The sequence below is a fragment of the Aotus nancymaae genome, unplaced genomic scaffold (assembly GCF_030222135.1).
Source record: "Aotus nancymaae isolate 86718 unplaced genomic scaffold, 86718_ANA_hifiasm-v0.15.2.pri h1tg000028l, whole genome shotgun sequence".
In the NCBI taxonomy this organism is placed as follows: domain Eukaryota; kingdom Metazoa; phylum Chordata; class Mammalia; order Primates; family Aotidae; genus Aotus; species Aotus nancymaae.
Window position 1 is genome coordinate 3,688,220 of NW_026988441.1, and position 23,035 is coordinate 3,711,254.

At 41.3% G+C, this 23,035-nt stretch overlaps 2 protein-coding genes across 2 annotated transcripts in view; one reads left to right on the forward strand and one right to left on the reverse strand.

Annotated features, from left to right (window-relative positions):
- The window catches only part of LOC105723807 (zinc finger protein 577), a 330,132-nt gene that overhangs the window by 162,924 nt on the left and 144,173 nt on the right, over positions 1 to 23,035 (forward strand). The gene's annotated exons all lie outside the window — the stretch shown is intronic.
- On the reverse strand, positions 3,168 to 22,652 carry ZNF432 (zinc finger protein 432). Its single transcript, XM_021668581.2, has 5 exons — positions 22,351 to 22,652; positions 20,322 to 20,523; positions 15,618 to 15,744; positions 14,318 to 14,413; positions 3,168 to 7,277 (listed from the first exon to the last, which is right to left on the reverse strand). The coding sequence occupies exons 2-5, from the start codon at positions 20,334 to 20,336 to the stop codon at positions 5,557 to 5,559; spliced, it is 1,959 nt and encodes a 652-aa protein (XP_021524256.2). The 5' UTR covers positions 20,337 to 20,523; positions 22,351 to 22,652; the 3' UTR covers positions 3,168 to 5,556.

Consider the following 23,035-nt stretch of genomic DNA (forward strand, 5'->3'; position numbering starts at 1 on the left):
AGAAGAAATTATAAACATCTTTTGGAAAATTGTGATCGGTTAAACAAGACATTTAGTTTGAATTAATATTGTTTGTGTTCATAGGTACAGAATGCCATGTTTTTGCACTTGCTTTTTTTTTTTTTGAGACGGAGTCTCGCTTGGTACCAGGCTGGAGTGCAGTGGCAAAATCTCGGCTCACTGCAACTTCTGCCTCCCAGGTTCAAGCGATTCTCCTTCCTCAGCCTCCCAAGTAGTTGGAACTACAGGCATGTGCCACCATGCCCAGCTAATTTTTGTATTTTTAGTAGAGATGGGGTTTCACCATGTTGACCAGGATGGTCTTGATCACTTGACATCGTGATCCGCTGGCCTCTGCTTCTCAAAGTGCTGGGATTACAGGCGTGAGTCACCGTGCCCGGCCTGCACGTTTTTTTTTTTTTTTGAGACGGAGTTTCGCTTTTGTTACCCAGGCTGGAGTGCAATGGCGCGATCTCGGCTCACCGCAACCTCCACCTCCTGGGTTCAGGCAATTCTCCTGCCTCAGCCTTCTGAGTAGCTGGGATTACAGGCACGTGCCACCATGCCCAGCTAATTTTTTGTATTTTTAGTAGAGACGGGGTTTCACCATGTTGACCAGGATGGTCTCGATCTCTTGACCTCGTGATCCACCCGCCTTGGCCTCCCAAAGTGCTGGGATTACAGGCTTTAGCCACCGCGCCCGGCCCGGCCTGCACTTCTTAATTTTACTATCTTTATGTCATAATCATGAATATCTATATTATAAAACAGATGTTGATCTTAGAAAAAAATTAGGTATGATGATATATAAGTTCATGGTATAATAAATGCAAAATAGGCTGTTTTCTTTCAGAAAATAAATATACTAATGCATTTGAAAAATTCTGGAGAATATACTAACAATATTTGACTCTTCCATACAATTATGGTGACTTAAAATTTCTTCATTTTACTTGTTTTGTAATTTCTAAAGAATAAGAATTTCATGTTTGTATAATTTCTTGGGGGTTATAACATATTCCATGCAGGATTAAATTTCAGCCTCATTTATCTAGAATGTTTATCTCTGTAGGAATGTCAGTATCTGATAGGTAAGTTTAGCACCTCGTCCACAGGACTGTGAGGTGTCCCATGATGGGACCCTCACTGATCATTTTCAGGAGTGGGCTAATAGTCTTTGCCATGGCAAGCTATGCCAACTCACAGGACAAAGAAGGTGATTCAAGGGCCTTGCAAATTTCTTTTATAAGCTTCTCAGAGAATGCTGAGGTAGGAACCCCAAAGAAAACACTTAGAAAGTTCTGTAGTGGGCCAGGCGCGGTGGCTGACACCTGTAATCCTAACACTTTGGGAAGCCAAGGCAGGTGGATTGCCTGAGTTCAGGAGTTTGAGACTGGCCTGGGCAACATGATGAAACCCCATCTCTACTAAAATACAAAAATATTAGCCAGGTGTTTGTGGCACGTTCCTGTAATTCCAGCTACTGGGGAGGCTGAGGTAGGAGAATTGCTTGAACCCAGGAGGCAGAGGTTGCAGTGAGCCAAGATCATGTCATTGCACTCCAGCCTGGGCAACAGAGCAAGACTGTCTCCATTTAAAAAAAAAAAAAAAAAGTTTTGTAGTGTTCTGGACTTACAAATATGGTGGTTGTTTCCCCATAGTATACTTGGGCCTTGTTTCAAATTACATCTGCAGCCAGGCATGGTGGCCCACACCTGTAATCCCAGCACTTTCAGAGGCCGAGGCAGGCGGATTACCTGAGATCAGGAGTTTGAGACCAGCCTGGCTAACATGGCGAAACCCCATCTCTACTAAAAATACTAAAATTCGCCAGGTGTGGTGGTGGGTGCCTGTAATCCCAGCTACTCGGGAGGCTGAGGCAGGGAGAATCGCTTGAACCCGGGAGGCGGAGGTTGCGGTGAGCAGAGATCCAGCCATTGCACTCCAGCCTGGGCGACAGAGCAAAAAAAAAGAAAAAAAAATTACATCTGCACAGAAAAGTCTTCCTTGAAAACTCTAATTAAAATAACTCTTTGATTACCATTTATGAACTTACTAGGCTTTATATTTCTTCCTAGCACTTATGTGAATTCAGTTTTGTATTTATCTTACTCAGTCTCCTTTACCAGACTGTATGCCGTATCAAAGCCATCACTTTGCCTGTTTTGTTCATTGATGTGTCTCCATTGTCTACAAAATGCCTGCCATAGTGTAGAAGTTCAAAAAATATTTTCAAAGGAGTGAATTACTCAATATGGAGTCAGGGATTGAATTCTGCCACAATACTTTATGGCAAATGTCTATTTCTTTTATAAAGCGAACTCACCATTTATAAACTGGATTAAATATCCATATTAGATCAAGGGAAATAACTCTGGATAGAGAAAACAGGAATGCTGTTTCTGGGGAAACTAGTAAATTTTTGTCAGCAGGCCTGCTTAAAGAGAAATGATTAAGGAAGTTCACATAAAAAGGAAATAACCAAAGGAAAACAACATCAGAAATGAAGAAAAAGGAACAGAGAGCATTCTTTTGAGTTTTAAAAATTATGTTTGCTGGTTAGAAGCAACAGTTACGGGCCGGGCGCGGTGGCTCACTCCTGTAATCCCAGCACTTTGGGAGGCCGAGGCGGGTGGATCACGAGGTCAACAGATCGAGACCATCCTGGTCAACATGGTGAAACTCCGTCTCTACTAAAAATACAAAAAATTAGATGGCCATGTTGGCACGTGCCTGTAATCCCCAGGTGAGCCGAGATCGTGCCATTGCACTCCAGCCTGGGTAACAAGAGTGAAACTCCGTCTCAAAAAATAAAAATTAAAAAAAAAAAGAAGCAACAGTTACAATACAATTGTTACTTGACATGGTTCTCAGTGGATGCAGAGATACTGAATGTCATTTTGTTAGGGATGTGTAAATTGAGGCCATGATCCCATACTACCACGTACCTAATAGGAAAGCTAGCACACTGGCAGTGCCAAGAGCTAGAAAGGGCATGGAACAAATGGAATGCTCACGCATTGGTGGTGGGAATGTAAATTAGTACAGCCACTCTGGCAAAGAGTTTGGCCGTTTCTTTCAAAGTATAACATAAACTTACATATTCATCAGCAGTCATGCCCCAGGTGTCTATCCCAAATACATAAAAAACTTATGTTCACACAGTATCGGGTACACAAACAGTCACAGCATCTTTATTTATAACAGCAAAACACTGGAAACAACCCAAATGTCCATCAACACTGAAGATACACAAATCCCAGTGCATCCATTTAAAAGAATAGTAACTCAGTAACAAAAATTAAAACTAGACACCCAGTAACTTGGATGGATCTTAAGGGTAATTTGCTGAGTGAACAAAGCCCTATCTCAAAGGTTGCATACTTTACGATTCCATTTTAATAGCATTCTTGAAATGACAAAATTAAGAGTGATGGGATCAGTGGTTACTGTGGGTTATGTTGGGAGGACAGTGTGAGTATAAAGAGGTAGCAAGAGGAGGCAGGGCACAGTGGCTCGCACCTGTAATCCCAGCACTTTGGGAGGCGGCGGCGGGTAGTTCTCTCAAGGTTAGTTCAACCAGCCTGAACAACATGGTGAAACCCCATCTCTACTATAAAATACAAAAATTAGTTGGGTGTGGTGGCGGGCACCTATAATCCCAACTACTTGGGAGGCCGAGGGAGGCGAATCACTTGAACCTGAGAGGCGAAGGTTGCCATTAGCCAAGATTGCACTCTTGCACTCCAGCCTGGGCAACAACAGCAAAACTCTGTATCAAAAAAAAAAAAAAAAAAAAAAAATGGAGGTAGCAAGAGGATGTTTCTTTCTGTTGGCACAACAGTTCCACATCCTGATTGTGGTAGACTTTACATAACTCTATACATCTTATAGAATTTCTTAGACCACTACACAAAAATAAATAAAACCACAATTACTGCATGCATGAAGTAGTAAAGTCCAAATAAAGGCTGTACTTTGACAGCATTGTACTAATGTCATTTTATTGGTTTTGATTATTATGGTTATGTAAGGTAACACTGATGATGGTAAGCAAAGGATACTCAGGAAACTTGTATATTCTGTAATCTCTTGTGAATCTAAAATTACTTCAAAACAAATTTTAGGAAAATAATATTTAAGACATTTTTGCAAACTACATAATGGTACGTACTAACTTGGATAAACACATCCAAATATACTGAATTACATTTATGAATAGACTGAAAAAATAAATTTAGGGTCTATAATGTGTAAGAAAAGTCATACTAGGTTGACAAAACAGCCCGTGTTGTAGAAAGCATTAAAATTTAATCAATGATAAGAACAGCCCACTTTACAATTATGGAATCACTGATAATTATGATGCAAGGTATGCTGTTCCAGAACAGACATCAAGTGTATCATGAGTTTAGGTTTGTGACAGAAAGCCCTCAAATATGTATCATTTTCATGAGGCTTTTTTACTTCATGAATTTTCTGATCCTTTCTATTCTTCACATAAGTTTTATTTCTGCATGAAGTGATGATGATGAGGCAGAATGTATCACTGAAATCCTACTGTATTCACTGCCATCTGAATTTTTTTCTCCAGTATGAAATATATCTGCCAACTGTTAAGGTTTTATTTCTGGGCAAAGGCTTTTCCATGATAATGCTGCTAGTATGTGTAAGTTCACTGATGATCTATTATGATCACTGATGACATAGGGTCTTTCTTCCCATAGAAGGCTTTCCTAGTCTCCCCCTTTGTAAGATTTATCACAGTAAATACTTTTCAAGACATAGTTACTTAGAAAATTGTCAAGACTTTTCTGCATTGGATATGTCAAGTTTATTTCCTATGTTTATTGTGACATACAATATGAGGTAATTAATCACTTAAGGCACTAGTGCATTCTCTGCATTCATAAAAATTCACTCCTAGGCCAGGCGCGGTGGCTCACGCCTGTAATCCTAGCACTTTGGGAGGCCGAGGTGGGTGGATCACCTGAGGTCAGGAGTTCAAGACCAGTCTGGTCATCATGATGAAACCCCATCTTTATAAAAAAAAAAAAAATTCACTCCTGCAAATTGCATAATCTTCCAAGGGTGAAAATCTAGCAACAGGCTGCTCTACACTGCCTACATATATATATGCTAGGAACACACTGATGTTTAATCCATTCACATTGCTAACATTGTTTTCCCTCTGCATGAGTTTGCTTGTATGTAATCAGTTCAGATTCTCTGCAAAAGGACTATTGACCTTATACATTTCCTATGTGCATGTTTTTATAATTTTAATGAAGATTGACAAATGAAAGGTTACCCCCAATCCACAGACTCTCTCTCAGATGAGTTATTTTATATACATTGGTACATCAAAGAATTCAGAGCCTGAATTCATGTTGAAGGCTTTCTGACATTGATAGCATTCATCCTAGTGGATAACACTGGATTTTGAAATATGATTTTTCATACTCGGTACACATAAAGAAAATCTATACTGTGAAATCTCTGATGTTGTACAAGACATATTTTCTTCCCAAAGGCATGACCATGTCTATTGCATTGTTAGGGTTTGTTTCCATTATGAGTTCGCTGATGTACAATGAGATTTCTCTTTGAGGAGAAGGCTTTTCTACATTCACTGCATACAAAAGGTTTCTCTCCTGTATGAGTTCGTTGATGAACAATTAAACGGCTCTTCACAGTAAAGCCTTTACCACATTCATTGCATCCATAAGGTCTTTCTCCAGTATGAACTTGCTTATGTAAAGCAAGCTCAGTTTCCATGGCAAAGCCTTTTCCACACTCACTGCATATACAAGACTTCTTTCCTGTATGAATTTGCTGATGTACAATGAGATAGCGTTTCATGGTGAACCCTTTTCCACATTCACTGCACAAAAAGGGTTTCTCTCCAGTATGAGTTCGCTGGTGTACAACAAGATTGCTCTTAAAGGCAAAGCCTTTTCCACATTCAGTGCATATGTAGGGTTTCTCTCCAGTATGAGTTCGCTGATGTAACATCAGTCCACTATTCACAATGAAACCTTTCCCACATTCACTGCACCTGTAAGGTTTCTCTCCAGTATGAGTTCGCTGATGTACAATCAGCCGACTCTTCAAGGGGAAGCCTTTTCCACATTCACTACATATGTAGGGTTTCTCTCCAGTATGCGTTCGCTGATGTATTATGAGCATGCTTTTCACAGTAAAACCTTTTCCACATTCACTACACAGATACGATTTCTCTACTGTATGATTTCTCTGATGTACAATGAGATTACTCTTCCTGGGAAAGGCTTTTCCACATTCGTTGCATACATAGGGTTTCTCTCCTGTATGAGTTCGTTGATGTTCGATCATACGGCTCTTCATGGTGAAGCCTTTCCCACATTCATTGCATATATACGGTTTCTCTCCTGTATGATTTCGCTGATGTATGATGACATAGTGCTTTGTGGTAAAGCCTTTCCCACATTCACTACAAATGTAGGGTTTTTCTCCTGTATGAGTTCGTTGATGTATGATAAGCATGCTCTTCCCAGTGAAGCCTTTTCCACATTCACTACATACATAGGATTTCTCTCCAGTATGATTTCGCTGATGTACAATGAGATTACGCTTGCCCGGGAAGCCTTTTCCACATTCATTGCATACATAGGGTTTCTCTCCAGTATGAGTTCGCTGATGTTCAATCAGGCGACTCTTCATGGTGAAGACTTTTCCGCATTCACTGCATATAAAAGATTTCTCTCTTTTATGAATTCTTTGATGTTCATTTAGCCTGGACTTTCTGGAGAACACTTTTGCACACAAAGTACATCCATAAGGTTTTTCTCCAGTATGAACTCTCTCATGATCAGTGAGCTGAGACTTCTTGACAAACGCTTTCCCACATTCACTGCATATGTGGGTTTTCTCTATTTCTTGAGTTCTTTGATGCTTACTGACTTGGGATTTGGTGCTATTGGATTTTGTACTTACAGAGAATTTAGCTGCAGAATGAAGTTCTTCATACTTATCATGAAGAAATGATTTCCCATCTCCATTAAATTTATTAGAGTTCTTAATTTCACAGCTTTTGTTCTGGTTGACTAAACTTAAATTTGATTTCAAAGTTTTTATATATAACTCAACTGTATCATGATTTTCCCTGAAAAGACAATGGCTTTTGGTTTGAGAGGCAATATTTCCAAATGCATTATGTTTATGGTGGTGTTCCACACTCTTCAGCATCCTTTGATTTTCCAAGTAATCCTGCAGATGTTCATCAACTTTGTTGTTTTCTGGGAAAGAAGAGAACAATGAATCCTTTCATATTTTGTTGGGGATAAAAGTGTTTTCTTTAAAAAAAAAAATCCTTGGTGCGTTTATTCTATTTTATTATTTATTTATTTATTTATATTTTTTTGAGACAGAGTCTCACTCTGTTACCCAGGCTAGAGTGCAATGGCATGATCTCAGCTCACTGCAACCTCCGCCTCCTGGGTTCAAGCAATTCTCCTGCCTCAGCCTCCAGAGTAGCTGGGATTACAGGTGTGTGCCATCATGCCCAGCTAATTTTTGTATCTTTACTAGAGTCAGGGTTTCACTATTTTAGCCAGGCTGGTCTCAAACTCCTAACCTCGGGTAATCCTCCCACCTTAGCCTCTCAAAGTGCTGGGATTATAGGCATGAGCCACTGCACCTGGCCAGGTGTTTTTAAATATGGCTCTTTAATGACAATACTATGATAACAGTATAAAAGCAACTTCATGTATATGCTTTGGTAAAGACATAGTAAATAAACCAAAAGGTAAAAGCGGTCTGTGTGCAAATAAGGTTAGGCAGTTGATAATCTGTATAGATTTGACAGCTTTCTAAATAGGATCTTGCAAAACATGCAGACATAGTAAAATACAAGCAAGTCATTATTATTATTATTATTATTTGAGACAAAATCTTGCTCGTCACCCAGGCTGGAGTGCAATGGTGCGATCTCAGCTCACTGCAACCTCCGCCTCCTGGGTTCAAGTGATTATCCTGCCTCAACCTCCCAAGTAGCTGAAATTACAGGTGCCTATCACGATGCCTGGCTAATTTTTGTATTTTTAGTAGAGATGAGGCTTCCCGATGTTGGCCAGGCCGGTTTCAAACTCCTGACCTCAGGCAATCCACCTGCCTTGGCCTCCCAAAGTGCTGAGATTACAGGTGTGAGCCACCGTGCCCAGCCTCAAGCAAGTCATTATTACAAGCAAACAACAGGGCTTCGGGGAACACCATTCCATAAAATTTGAGGAGACACCATACCACAAAGGTGGAAAAGGCAACTGATCCATAATGCTGAGGGTTGTATTTATTCACTCCACTAGTATTTGTTGAATGACTCCTATAGACAAGGCAGTCTGCTGGCATTTGAGATTTATAAAATATGCCTTATTCTCACTGATGCTGAATTCTAGCTAGGAAAAACTGAATAAACAAGAAGAAACAACAACAACAAAAAAGGAAGTTGGAGATATTAAGTGTGGTTTGAAGGAGCAGTGTAGATGGTGAGAGGTGGAGGAAAGCAGGATATATTTGTATAAAGAAAAGGAGGTTAAATGATTAATTTAGTGGGGAGAGTAGTTAAGGAAAGTGAGGACTCAAAGATTACTAACTATATAGCTTGAGCCACTTTGAAATGGTTATCAAATATGTAACACAGACATCAGCAATCTGGCTGGAGGTATAAATGGAGAGGGCAGCGTGGAAATAATCAGTACATACATATTATTTGAGAAAAAAGGACTGAATTACTTTTTTTTTTTGAGACAGGTTCTCACTGTCACCCAGGCTGGCATGCAGTGGCACAATCTTGCCTCACTGCAACCTCCACCTCCCAGGCTCAAGTGATTCTCCCACCTCAGCCTCCTGAGTAGCTGGGACTACAGGAGCATGCCACCATGCTCGACTGATTTTTTCCATTTTTTATAGAGATGGGGTCTTGCCATGTTGCCCAAGCTGGTCTTGAACTCTTGGGCTCAAGTGATCTGCCCACTTTGGCTTCCCAAAGTGCTGGAACTATAGGTGTGAGCACTGGGCCAGGATACTATGTTGAGAAGACGTGTTGAATAAAAGATGAAGGTACAGAACCAAGGTTTTAGACATTCCAACATGTAGTTTTGTGTGGGTAACCTCCCATATGGGCACCGAGGAAGCAGAGCTGTGTAGATCCCAGGCACAATTAGTGCTTGAAGTATAGCTTAGTACTTACTTGTATCTAGCTTATATATATAATCATACTTAGTTCCATATAATCTTATATCTAGCTTATATAATCATACTTAGCTCCATATTATCTTAGATCTAGCATATATATATATATAAAATCATACTTAGGTCCATACAATCTTTGTATATAATCATATAATGAATTGTGGTAGAAACTGTACAGACACATTTAGTGCTGATTTATATAATCCTTCTATATAACCATATAGTAGTTTGTAGTAGGAGGAATGCCTAGAGCAGTCACAGAGCAGAAGCAAGTACATGGGAAAAACAGCCAGACCAGGACAAGAACCAGTGACCCAGACAGTAGTGCCCCTGCCTGAAAGGGCATATGCTATATAGCAGGTCAGGGCCTAGACGGCAGCACTCAACACCCTCTACATGGCTAGCTTGGGGCAAGAGTTATTCCTCCTGAAAAGGAGTTGCAGTACCTTGCATCCAGTTCTTGTGGAAAGCAGGCCTTCAGCCTGAGATCCCGTAAACAATTGAGGGAGAAAAACCCCTCTGGTGTAATCGCGCCATGGCAGCTGTACACCCTGTCAGCTTTTTCTCTCTACTGGGCTGGCTCAAATCATCCTCCTATAAATTATCTTAGAGAAGAGCATACTCTGTCAGCTCCCACTGCATTGGTTTACAACATCCTTCTATAGGAATCCTTTGAAGTCTCCAGACCCCAGGTAAGAAGTGTTGCGCATGGCACTTGTTGCACACAGCTCACCTCCTTGCCTCAGTGACCTAATAGGGGTAGACCCCCTTTTTTATATACAACCCTCTACTACTGCACACAGCACAGTCCCCTACTATGCATGGCCCACCTCTCTGACTAGGTGACCTAATGGAGTGGCCCCCTTGCTTGCTACTCATGTGATTATGTATGCTTTATCATTAAGCCTATAGATGACCTCACTCATAACCCTTCCCTTTGTCTTGTACCTCATAAATACAGATGCTGCTGGAAATTCGGGGCCTCGCCTGTCTCCGCTCATAGGTGGTGTGGCCCCCCAAGCCCAGCTGCTCTTTTCCAGTCCTGTGTCCTGTCTCTTTGTTTCTTGGATCCTACAACTCAACACAGCAATAGGGGACACCCCACAACCCTGTAGGGCTGTGGCCCTACAGTTTTGGGATTATTTAAGCCCTCTTAGAGGAACCAAACTGTGACTACAAAGATCAGGGAAATATGCTTACTGAGATGTATAGAATAAATACATTTACATACTTGTTGCCTGGCAAGTTAAGAATTGGAAATCCCCAACTGTTGAACTTAAGTGAACTGAGATAGACTCTTGTGTGGTAATGCTGTTACTAAATTTGCCCCTCTTCAATCTGTAGACTACTATCTAACTTTCCAAAAACATCCATCACATTTAGTGAACGACGCCTACAGTCAATCCTCCGCCCTTTCGTTTAGCTGTGTCATGTTATCGTATGTTCCATTAATTATGAAACAGAAAAACGACAGGAATTTTGCATGGTACACTGGCCAGTGTACCATGTAGTTGCCTTCAGAAGCAAATGTGCTGCTGCATGGGATATGAAAACTGTCACCTTCTTCAATCACATTCTGCATGCAGTAGAAAAGTCCTATCAAGGCCAAGCATGTTGGCTCATGCCTGTAAACCCAGCACTTTAGGAAGCTGAGGTGGGCAGATCACTTTCCAGACCAGGCTGGCCAACATGGTGAAACACCATCCTTACAAAAAATACAAAAATTAGCCTGGCATGGTGATGTGTGCCTGTAGTCCCAGCTACTTGGGAGGCTGAGGTGGGAAGATCGCTTGAGCCCAGGAGGTCGAGGCTGCAGTGAGCCAAAATTGTGCCACTGCACTGTAGCCTGAGCAACAAAGTGAGAGCCTGTCTCAAAAAAAAATATATCCAATTTTTCCCGTTTCAATATCCCTGATACTGTTTCCTCAACTGCCACCAATAGCATCTCCTTCAGTAATGCTACATTTATGTCTTAGCATCAGTTAAGCTGTACTAGATGATAAATTTATTCCTTCTAGATAAAGGTTGTGCCAGCTTCACCTTCAGTTTTTCTTAAGACATTTAGCTATTCCTTATTGTTGCTACACTGCTGTCATCCAGGTGAAAGGTCAGACTATCAAGGTATCTTGTGAAAAGAAAAAAATATAAGAATAACCAACCCTCAACCATGCTACTTCAATTACTCATATATAAAATCAAAAGTTGGCCAGGCACGGTAGCTCACACCTACAATCCAAGTACTTTGGGAAGCCAAGTTGGGTAGATCACGAAGTCAGGAGTTCAAGACCAGCCTGGCCAAGATGGTGAAACCCCTATCTACTAAAAATGCAAAAATTAGCTGGGCGTGGTGGCAGGTGCCTGTAATCCCAGCTACTAGGGAGGCTGAGGCAGAGAATTACTTGAACCCAGGTGGTGGAGGTTGCAGTGACCCGAGATTGCACAACTGCACTCCAGGCTGGTAACAGCTAGACTCCATCTCAAAAAATAAATAAATAAAAATAAAATCAAAAGTCATCTTGATTAAAGAAAGTTTACATTACCATCAATATTACCATGTTTCTGCTCCAAGATTTCTCCAACAAATAGCTTCTATCACTGACCTGTACTTGGCCAACTTGAAGCCAATCTTTTGATAGTCAAGCCCATGGCCTTGCACAATTCCTATTTCATGCCTTCATTCTTAATTCGTGTCACCATCCTCCTAATTTAAAATCTAGATATGCCTTGTGCACATCATACTCTTGCTGCAATTCTGACTATCCTGCCATGTGGGAAGAGATGGTCAGGGCCAAACCTGTGTTACTTATAGTTAAATGATTACAAGCTTGCTTTGCTTTTTATACACTGAGATTTGTGCCACGGATCATATCCAAACTATGGTGCAGTAAAATAAAAGCAGAGATCAAGTGGTAACAGGAGGCCTATGGTAAAGCCCATCTGAGAGCGCCCTACAACTGTGGAACACTGCAGTGTGGTTGCAGAGCAGCGAAAAAACTGCTTTGGTCCCACAACTCTTCCTAACATAGAGTTTGTGTAACAATCTCATAAAGGGAGCTTTACTGGGAAGTAATGCAATCTCTGCTCATAAGATTTGGGAGGGTCTTCGCAGATGGGTGCTGGTAAGGCTAGAAAGCCTTGCAGGGCAGACACCAGAATGCCACAGGCTCTGCCATGTTCTCAGAATATGGAGCAATTCCGACTGCTCTGTGTCCATGATGCTCAGGAGATAAAAGCCCCTTAATGCATCGTGTGTGGTCAGACCTTATGGTGCCTTATCCCCTATACTTCTGTTGCCAAAACACCTGGTTAGACAATGGGTGGTAAAATATCAGTGTCCTTAGTTAGCATTTCTTAGGAGAACCAAGTATGCGACTGAATGCTGCGGACACATGCTTTTCCTCCAGCTATCTACCTCTTCAACCCTCCTCCCCATAGCCTGCAATATTAACAAGATAATACACCTAATAAAAGCACTTGGAGCCCAGAGCTCAGGGCCAACCCACACCTGCGAGAGTGCGCTTGACCCCTGGACCTATGCTGTAAAATTCTATTCTTGTGTCTTTATTTCTTTTCTCCCTCATCACTGCTGAGACACGGGGCACCCATGCCCAGGGTTGGGCTGGTTCCCAACACTGCCGATATGCTCTATTTCCTCTGTATTCCTAAATTAACCACTTTATTGTTAATTTTTACAGTAATCTTCTGTGTAGTGAGGAACTAGATCTAATCTCATCCAAAGAGAGGTCTAGCATTTGTTCTTAGTTATTAAGAAATGATCTCTAGGCCCCTGGAATGTCCTGTCCCATAGGAGTGTCTTTGTTTGCCTGATGGCTTTGGCCACAGAACAGTGTAACAGTAACATTTATGATAGGGGCTTTGGGCCATGACATATCAGTTCCAATCTCTGGAAAAACTGGACACTCTAGATATTAGCCCAACTTCTGGGAAAGTTGGTGGGCCAGGTAGGTGGGCTGTATGTGACTGAAACCCAATCAAAACTCTGGCCACCAAAGGCTCAAGTGGGCTTCCCTAGTTGGCAATACTCTGTATTGTCACACACTGTGGCTGGGAAGAAATTTAATGTCCACAGTGAGAGAAGGACCAGAAGTACTGCACTTGGACCCCTCCTGGTCTACAAGTGACCCGGCAATAATACTCCTAGATGAAGGCTCAAGAAAAATGAAAACATGTTTCTGAAAAAATTGTACACAAATGTTCATAGCAGCATGATTCATAAAAGCCAAAAAGCAGAAATAACCCAAATGTTCATCCAACAGATGAATGGATAAATAAAAATATGGTATATCCATACAATGGAATATTATTCAACAATAAAAAGAACTGAAGTACTGACACATGCTAAAGAATGGAAGAATTTCAAAAACATGCTAAATGAAAGAAGCCAGACACAAAAGACCATATATTTTGATTCTATTTATATAAAATGTCCAGAACAGGCATATCTATAGAGATAAAAAGTAGATTAGTGATTGCGTAGGACTAAGGGCTTGGAAGGAAATTTTTTTTTAAGTAATTCAGTGAAATCCAAAATTCACTAAGGTGATGGTCACATAACTGTTCACATACTACAAAGCACTGAAAAATAAACTTTAAACTGGCAAATTGTATAGTATGTAAACTATCTAAGCTGTTAAAAAAAATCAATCTATAATGGGAAGAACACATTCGGGAAATGAATACAATGCTACTGTCTAAGATGAACTAAATGAAAAGCAGAAATCAAATGTACAGAGGAAGTACTCTGAGGTAGACATAAGTCATGACCTGGTTTGGACTAGAACTGATGTAAGATGCAAAACAGTCCTTTCTAGGTAAACACTCAACAAAACGGTAGAGACTTTTAAGAAGAGAACTCCTTAGGTAGAGGACATTCAACATAACACCAGCACAGACAGGACAGATGTATGGTACTAAACGAGAATATAACCTTAAGATGAGAAGGGTTCTTGGTGGAGGGAAAACGATTCCTATTCTTAATGTAGTCGCTGCTTCTGTGTCCTCAGACACCCACACAGCCTTCTCTTACTGACTATAATATGACTTATGCATCTTGCTGGTTCTCACGTACCTGGACAGATTCGACTGTGCCTTTCATCTTCTATCGTCCATGGTTCTTCTCCTTGTTCCAACTTGGAGAGTGCATCTGGTTTGCTGACTTGAAAACCTGTTTATGAGAAATGATAGAAGACTTAGACACAATGGATTGGGCTGGGATATGTAACATGAGAGAATGTTAACATAGTTTAACATCTGCAATAGTTTTCACATCTGCAAAGTAGAGGCTTTTCTCTCAGGAAAGGGCAGATTACAGTCAGACCTTAATATCTGAAAATTTCACATCCAGGGATTCAACCAATGATGGATTGAAAATATTTTTTAAAACAATAAAAACTAACAATACAATAACAAAAAATACAAAGTGCAATGGCTCTTGCCTATAATCCCAGCACTATAGGAGGCTGACATGAAACCAACACTTGAAGTCAGGAGTTGGAGACCTGCCTGAGCAACACAGACTCCATCTCTACCAAAAAAAAAAAAAAAAAAATTGGGTCAGGCACGGTGGCTCAAGCCTGTAATCCCAGCACTTTGGGAGGCCAAGGCGGGTGGATCACGAGGTCAAGAGATCGAGACCATCCTGGTCAACAGGGTGAAACCCCGTCTTTACTAAAAATACAAAAAATTAGCTGGGCATAGTGGCGCGTGCCTGTAATCCCAGCTACTCAGGAGGCTGAGGCAGGAGAATTGCCTGAACCCAGGAGGCAGAGGTTGCAGTGAGCCGAGATCGCGCCATTGCACTCCAGCCTGGGCAACAAGAGCGAAACTCCGTCTCAAAAAAAAAAAAAAATTGGCCGAGCATGGTGGTTTGCACCTGTAGGCATAGCTCCTCAAAAGGCTGAGGCAGAAGGATCACTTAAATCCAATTCAAGGCTGCAGCAAGCCAATGAAGGCACCACTATATTCCATCCTGGGTGACAGAGCAAGACCCTGTCTCTAAAGAAAAATAATAATAATAATAATAAATAAAACACAGAGTATAACAACTATTTACATGGCATTTACATTGTATTAAGTATCAAGCGTAACCTAGAGATGATTTAAAGAATTCGGGAGGAGGTGTGTGTACGTTATATGTAAATACAATGCCATTTATATGAGACTTGAGCATCTGTGGATTTCAAATCTTTGGAAAGTTGTGAAACCAATCCCTCTTGGACAATGAGGGATACATCCTTTTATCAGAAGCCAGAGGATGCACTAAAAATCTGCTATTCAGAGCACTGCAGTGACTTCCAAGGGTAAGCAGCTGAGAAAGCAAAGGCCACAGACTGGGCACCTTCCAGGTGACCCAGGGCATCTGTCCTTACCCATTGATACCAGGTTGCTGTAGATCTCCAACATCACATCCCGGTACAAGTCCTTCTGAAAAGGGTCCAGGAGCTGCCACTCCTCCCAGGTGAACTCCACAGTAACATCCTCCAGTGTCAGCGATTCCTGTAAAAAAACAGAGCCTTGATTAATAGTAAGTGTTTCTCTTTTATTGACATGAAAAGAATGTGAAGGAAGTTGTCCCGCTCATATTAACCACGTAGACTGCATGAATCTATAAGCCTATTGTATTTTTTAATATTGTCAGAGAATTAATCTCCAAGTTTTCTATAATTGTACAGTGCCCCGCTTGCTCAACAAAAATAAAGGTTTTATACCAAATTCTCTCAGTAAAAACAAGTTTTATGTATAAATTTTAATTTCAGTATATATTGACCACTCAAGGCAGTATATGCTACTGACATCTAGATATCTGAAATAACTGTTTTATTTGCTGTAAGCCTTCCCAGCTAATACTAGCATGAGACATGGAGAGACTCTAGATGCTAGAATCACAGGATACTACATTCATGTTTAATTATTAAATGGATTAAAAATAGAAATATATAGAAGCATAAGAAACTATTAAAGATTAATCAAACTGTGAAAACTTATTCTTGGAAATATATATCAAATATATATCTATATACGCACACACACATACATATCTATATTAATATATATGTATACAGTCACAGGTATGTGTGTCTATTATCAGAAAGGATATATTAGATACACTGAAGAGATAATTAGTGAGTTGAAATTCACAGTAAAAAAAATAACGGGGCCAGGTGTGGTGGCTCACACCTGTAATCCCAGCACTTTGGGAGGCTGAGGCAGATGGAAAACTTGAGCTTAGGCATTCAAGACCAGCCTGGGAAACATGGTAAAATCCCGCCTCTACCAAAAAGACAAAAATTAGCCAGGTGTGGTGGCACACACCTGTGGTCCCAGCTACTTGGGAAGGTAGGTAAGGTGGGAGGATTGCTGGAGCCCAGGGAGTTGAGGCTGCAGTGAGTTGTGATCACACCACTGCATTCCAGCATGGGTGACAGAGTGAGATCCTGTCTCAAAAAATTAAAATAACTGAAAAATGAAGCAGAGACACAAAATGAATAAAAGTATGAAGGAGAGTTTATTAAATATGGAAGACAGAGTGAGGCCTAACATACGCCTATACATAGTTTTTGAAATATTATATTGAAATAGGAGAAGCAATTTCCAAAGAGCTGAGTGAGGAATTTTCAGAACTGATTAAATATCCTATAATTCAGATTTAGTAAACCAACAAAGCAAAGCAGAAAATCTACATCTAGACACATCAGACTGAAACAATTGAACATCAGATGCATATATAACATTATGAAAACAACCATTAACAGGAGGAAAAGATGCATTACCATCAAAAGAAAGATAGAATGTCTAAACAACTGACTTCCACAAAAATAAAAGAAGCAAGAAAAGTGCAGAATAACATCTTCAATGTCTTGATTCTGCGGCAACTGGCAAATTGTATGGTATGGCCTAGCCCCAAATGCCACAATAATTTGAGACGCTCTTGTCAGCTAAACTGCCACTCTCCTATCTCAACATGACTTATAATAATATGGCAGTGGGAAGGAAAGAGCCAGGTGAAAATTGATGGGATAATCTATCCTCATGTAATTGCAGAGATTAATACACAGAGAGGAGAACAGACTTGGTAAAATCTGCAAACTCTTAATGCTGCTGATCTTATCACATTCTGAATTATTTCACATGAGAAATAAATCTGGGGAAAAAAAACCCTTAGGTTTCTATCTAATTAATACTCAAAAATAAGTTTTTCCTCTTTAAAGTCCTGACCAGAAAGCAGTAGAAGCAAATATGAAACATATTCATGGAAGCAGAAGCAAATATGAAATATATTCATGTTCAAAGCCATAAAGGAAAAAAATAGACAAATTTTATGAAAAAAACTAAATTTCTACATTGAAAAATAGATCATAAACAAAGCTGAAAGAAAAATGACAGGCTAAAAAACACTTGGTGTAAACAGAAGATCAATACGTAGCAGATATAAATAACTCATTAACCAGTAAGAAAAAAGTTTTTTTAATGTAAAAGTTATAAAGTCAGGCATTTCACAAGAGAAAAAAATCCAGTTGGCCAAGACATACACAAAAAGGGTTTCAACCTCACCTGTGATGAGGAAAATGCAAAATAAGACGAGAGAATACTGGACCACTGAAAACTGCGTAATTTGATAATGTCATATTTTTAAGTATTGGCAAAGATTTAAAGGCACAAAGGACTCCATGTATCAGTCTCTATGTGGCAGGCACTCACTTAGATACTTTACATAGTTTAACAATATTTTTATGTATGACTTTAGACAAACGGAATTTTATATAGTTAATATTCTTCGGGCCAGGTGCGGTGGCTCACGCCTATAATCCCAGCACTTTGGGAGGCCGAGGCGGGTGGATCACAAGGTCAAGAGATCGAGACCACCCTGGTCAACATGGTGAAACCCCATCTCTACTAAAAATACAAAAAATTAGCTGGGCATGGTGGCGCGTGCCTGTAATCCCAGCTACTCAGGAGGCTGAGGCAGGAGAATTGCCTGAACCCAGGTGGCGGAGGTTGCGGTGAGCCGAGATCACGCCACTGCACTCCAGCCTGGGTAACAAGAGCCAAACTCTGTCTCAAAAAAAAAATATATATATATATTCTTCAATTAATTACAGTGATTATATTCTAAAACTATGCCATCTAAGGTAGGACTGTCCAATCTTTTGGCTTCCCTGGGCCACACTGGAAAAAGAAACACCTTGGGCCACACATAAAATACACTAATGATAGCTGAAAAAAAAAAACCCAAAAAATTCTCATAATGTTTTAAGAAAATTTACAAATTTGTGTTGGGCTGCATTCAAAGCCATCCTGGGGTGCATGCAGCCCACAGACCAGACCACAGGTTGTACACGCTTGATCTAAGGTGACCAACAGGTGGAGTGTGATCCCACTGAAGCAAGAGAAGCCATAATAAATGTGTTTATATATACAGACACATACATAAAAGACACAGATGTATGCATTAGAAGACATACATCCATATACATACAGAGATGCACACAGTTTGGTCACAGCAAGTATGTGCTACCAAACATTTGTTGAAGCAGTATAAGGGGATTAGGAAGTAAGTTATGAAGAAGGAATTTACTTTTTTAAACAGTGTGTACTTCATTATTAGAATTTACTTCCCTTTGGGGCTGGGCGCAGGGGCTCACACCTGTAATCCCAGAACTTTCGGAGGCCAAGTTGAGTGGATCACCTGAGGTCAGGAGTTCGAGACCAGCCTGGCCAACATGGCGAAACCCCATCTCTACTGAAAATACAAAAATTAGCCAGACATGGTGGCACACACCTGTAATCCCAGCTACTCAGGAAGCTGAGACAGGAGAATGGCTGGGAAGCAGGGGTTGCAGTGAGCTGAGATCACACCACTGCACTCCAGCCTGAGCGACAGAGTGAGACTCTGTCTCAAAAAAAAAAAAAAAGGCCGGGCACGGTGGCTCAAGCCTGTAATCCCAGCACCTTGGGAGGCCGAAGCAGGTGGATCACGAGGTCAAGAGATCGAGACCATCCTGGTCAACATGGCGAAACCCCATCTCTACTAAAAATACAAAAAATTAGCTGGGCATGGTGGCGCGTGCCTGTAATCCCAGCTACTCAGGAGGCTGAGGCAGGAGAATTGCCTGAACCCAGGAGGCAGAGGTTGCGGTGAGCCGAGATCGCGCCATTGCACTCCAGCCTGGGTAACAAGAGCCAAACTCTGTCTCAAAAAATAAAAAAAATAAAAAATAAAACAAAACCACAAACAAAAACCCACAATTTTTTCCTTTTGGAATCCATGAGTAATTTACATAATTACAAAAAATAAAAGCAATAAATCTAAGAATTGGAGATGAAAATGCAGAAGGATTCTGTATATTCTGAGATGAGATGAAATTATCAAACATGGCACCCAACAACTCAAGACCTTATCAGACAACTCCCTAATGCCAAATCTGTAGTTACATGCCAGTTCAGCCACCTGTTCAGGACAAATGACACTTAAGCACACCTTCCATTTTCCTAGGCCACTTAGATTTTATTCCTAATAAGCTCACACAGACACACAAGACTGAGTCCTTTGAGTGGTCTTGCTTTCGTCCCCTGAAAAAACGGTGTCAGTGCACTGAGTTTGCTCGGTCTATTTCCATAGGAGTATCTGAGGAACCCTGTAATAAACAGCAGTAAGAAATCTTCTGCCTTTATTAGAAAGCTAGTTCAAAACACTGTTCACCACATCACCTCTGAGAAGGATAGCAAATTTTTCTTGAGCTCTAACTGCCATGAAATAATGATCTACTGAGGAAGCTCAGCTTTCTCCTCAGTTACTGTATATTATATAACTTAGCATGACTCTCTTGTACTGGCTGTCAGAGTCATCAGATGCAAGCTGACAGCTAACATAATGGAAAAGATCTTCTAGCCAGGCATTATGTTCCAACATCAGTCATTTTGTAGGAATCATATAAACGCCATATTCCTGACCTTTGCCACGATTCTGGAGTTAGATTTAAAGTTTATTTCTCTCTAGATTCTGAAATGATTTCTTACAGGTCTCTACAAATCCACTATGGAATAAAGGAGAGAATAAAATAGAGAAAAGTCACCTGGGCATTGAGCATTTTCTTCCGTTGTGGGAAGTGGCCAGCACCGGGATACTCTGTCTTTGTCTCCTCTGGATCTGCCTTAAATTTCTAGTTAGAAACCCCGGTCACTACCAGTGAAGGGTATTCATAGAAATCATATCTAGGTCCTGGAATCTTCCTCTTTCTTCATTCATTTCTTGTCTCTTCCCAGGGTAGCCAGGACCTGTAGATTGGAGAGCAAAACAACTTTCAGTCGTACATTCACCTTAACACGTGGCCCTGAGTATCTGTCTCTTTATTTGGTTCTCTCAAACCAGTGAAATGCAAGACCCTCAATGTAGGTTGAATGCCTTTCTTTTGTGAAGTGTGGAAGTAACATGAAGGTGAAAGGGAAGGTCACAAAGGATAATCCGCACAACATCATGCCTAAGTAGTAGGTACTTCTTGTATCAGTTTTTTAAATAAGGCCATATGGATGGTGAAAAACTGTACATCTTTTCCTTTGTACAATGTTACCTTCACACCTCTTTAAAAGCCTTTATATAAATTTAAAAGTGTTTATATACAGCGAGGCACAGTGGCTCATGCCTGTAAACCTAGCACTTTGGGAGGCCAAGGCAGGCAGATCACCTGAGGTCAGGAGTTCAAGACCAGCCTGGTCAACATGGTGAATTCCCGTCTCTACTAAAAATACAAAAAATTAGCTGTGTGTGGTGAAGGGTACCTATAATCCCAGCTACTCGGGAGGCTGAGGCAGAAGAATGGCTTGAACCCAGGAGGTGGAGGTTGCAGTGAGCCAAGATCACGCCATTACATTCTAGCGCGGGCAATAAGACAAGATTTTATCTCAAAAAAAAAAAAAGTGTTTATATACACACTTCAATATGAAGAACAAAAAACACACTGAAAAAAAAAGAGGGATACGGAGAGAAGGAATATGGGGTATAAGTAGAAATTTATAAAATAATTCAAAAATATAAATACTGGAAAAATAGTGCCTTTATATACTAACATAATAAAACCTGAAAGGAAACAGCGATAAAAAACATGCAGTACATTTGCAAGAGGAAGGATAAAAATTGGCTCTTATTGATTTGTGCAGCAGTAATTTAAAAAAAAAAGACTCTTAAATAGAAAGCTTATTCATCCCGTCTTTCCTGTTTACCAAAAAACTTTCATTTTCTGTAGGTTCAAGAGTATGGGTTGTTGTGGGAAGACATAGGGTTAGAAAACTCATGGTGGAGGAGGGACTTGGACCTGAAACTTTTAGGAAATGTTAACGTTCATCACGTCTGTTGCAGCAGCCAAAGCCTGAGAAACACACACACACACACACACACACACACACACACACACACACACCAGCCAGGACTCCTTAGGAAATGTTAATGTTCAACTCTGTTGCAACAGCCAAAGTCTGAGAAACACACACAAACACACACACTCAGCCAGGACTCCTTAGGAAATGTTAACGTTCATCAAGTCTGTTCCAGCAGCAAAGTTTGAGCTACACACACACACACACACACACACCCACACACACACGCACCAGCCCGGACTCCTGTGAAGACTTCAGCTTTCACTCGTCTCTACACAAAAGACTCCGCCAGATTAATACGAAAACCCGGAGTAGATACACTTGTACACTGGCTTCCCTTAATGATTCCTCGGTCACTGAGCCTCAGATTAATCCAGAATGTGAAACGGAAGTCACATTCATTGACAAAAGCCACCCCACCAGTTTTCAGTCACTGAGCCCCACAAGGGAGTGACTTGCGAATACCCCAATCCCTGACCTAAGGACTATCGGTAGTTGATCTACTCAGGCCTTTAATCACTGACCACCCAGAGCCTCCCTAAGGGACCCCCAAAGATACCCCAACACAGACACCTACCAGGGTCTCCTAGCGCCCCTCCAAAGAAGACACCCGTCCCCCCAACCCCAACCCCCAACCCCGCGCTACCTCCACGGTCTAGCGCCACTATCAACGCAGACAGCCTCAGAATGCTCCCTCCCACAGCGTTTCCACGGCCTGACCCACAAACTGACCTGACTGTCCTTGGAATCGCCGCGACCTCTCAAAGACTGAACTTCCCTAAACTTCTTCCACTTCTGGGCCCCTAGCCCAGCTCCCTCCCGCAGAAACCTCCAGAGAGGGTCCACCGCGTTTCCCGGGAAAGCGGAACGCAGGCTTCCGGTTTTTCCTCAGGAGGAGCCTCGCCAGCGCCGCCTTCGCTTCGCTCCTCTGGGGGCGGCCATCTTTGAGTACGTGACGTACGGAAGGCACAGCATCCGCGAGACGCGGTGAGCAGAAGCGTCTAAGACTGTCCAATTTCCAGACACCTCAGCCCTGGCAGAAAATGGAGAGATTATCAGAGGCAGAAATGGCGTGGGGGTAAAGTTCCCTGAACGGACAGGAAACAGAATAAGTTGATCTCATTGAAGGGGACAGGGAACAGCGCAAATTTCTTAAAGGCCGGAGCCCATTACACAAGGGAGCGGCATCCGTTCTTAGCGGTCATGACGACTGTGACGTCTCAGCTCAGTGGAAAATTAAAGTCACCTCTGGCACCTCAATCACTGTTCTAAATGCGAAGCGTTTTAGGGGCCGTATAAAAAATGAAGCAAGCGGGACTAAAAAAAGAAAAACGATGCGTTACAAGTAACCGCGCCGTTAGGCGAGAGCACCGTGGGCGCAGCCATCTTAGGGGAAGTTCGGTGTCCGTACAGCAGA

What these genes read in the sequence shown, in the direction of transcription:
- ZNF432 (XM_021668581.2), bottom strand. An exon ending in CAGCAACCTGGTATCAATGG is followed by an intron (nt 14,414 to 15,617) that starts GTAAGGACAGAT and finishes TCTCATAAACAG; the next exon opens with GTTTTCAAGTCAGCAAACCA. An exon ending in GCACAGTCGAATCTGTCCAG is followed by an intron (nt 7,278 to 14,317) that starts GTACGTGAGAAC and finishes CTTCTTTCCCAG; the next exon opens with AAAACAACAAAGTTGATGAA.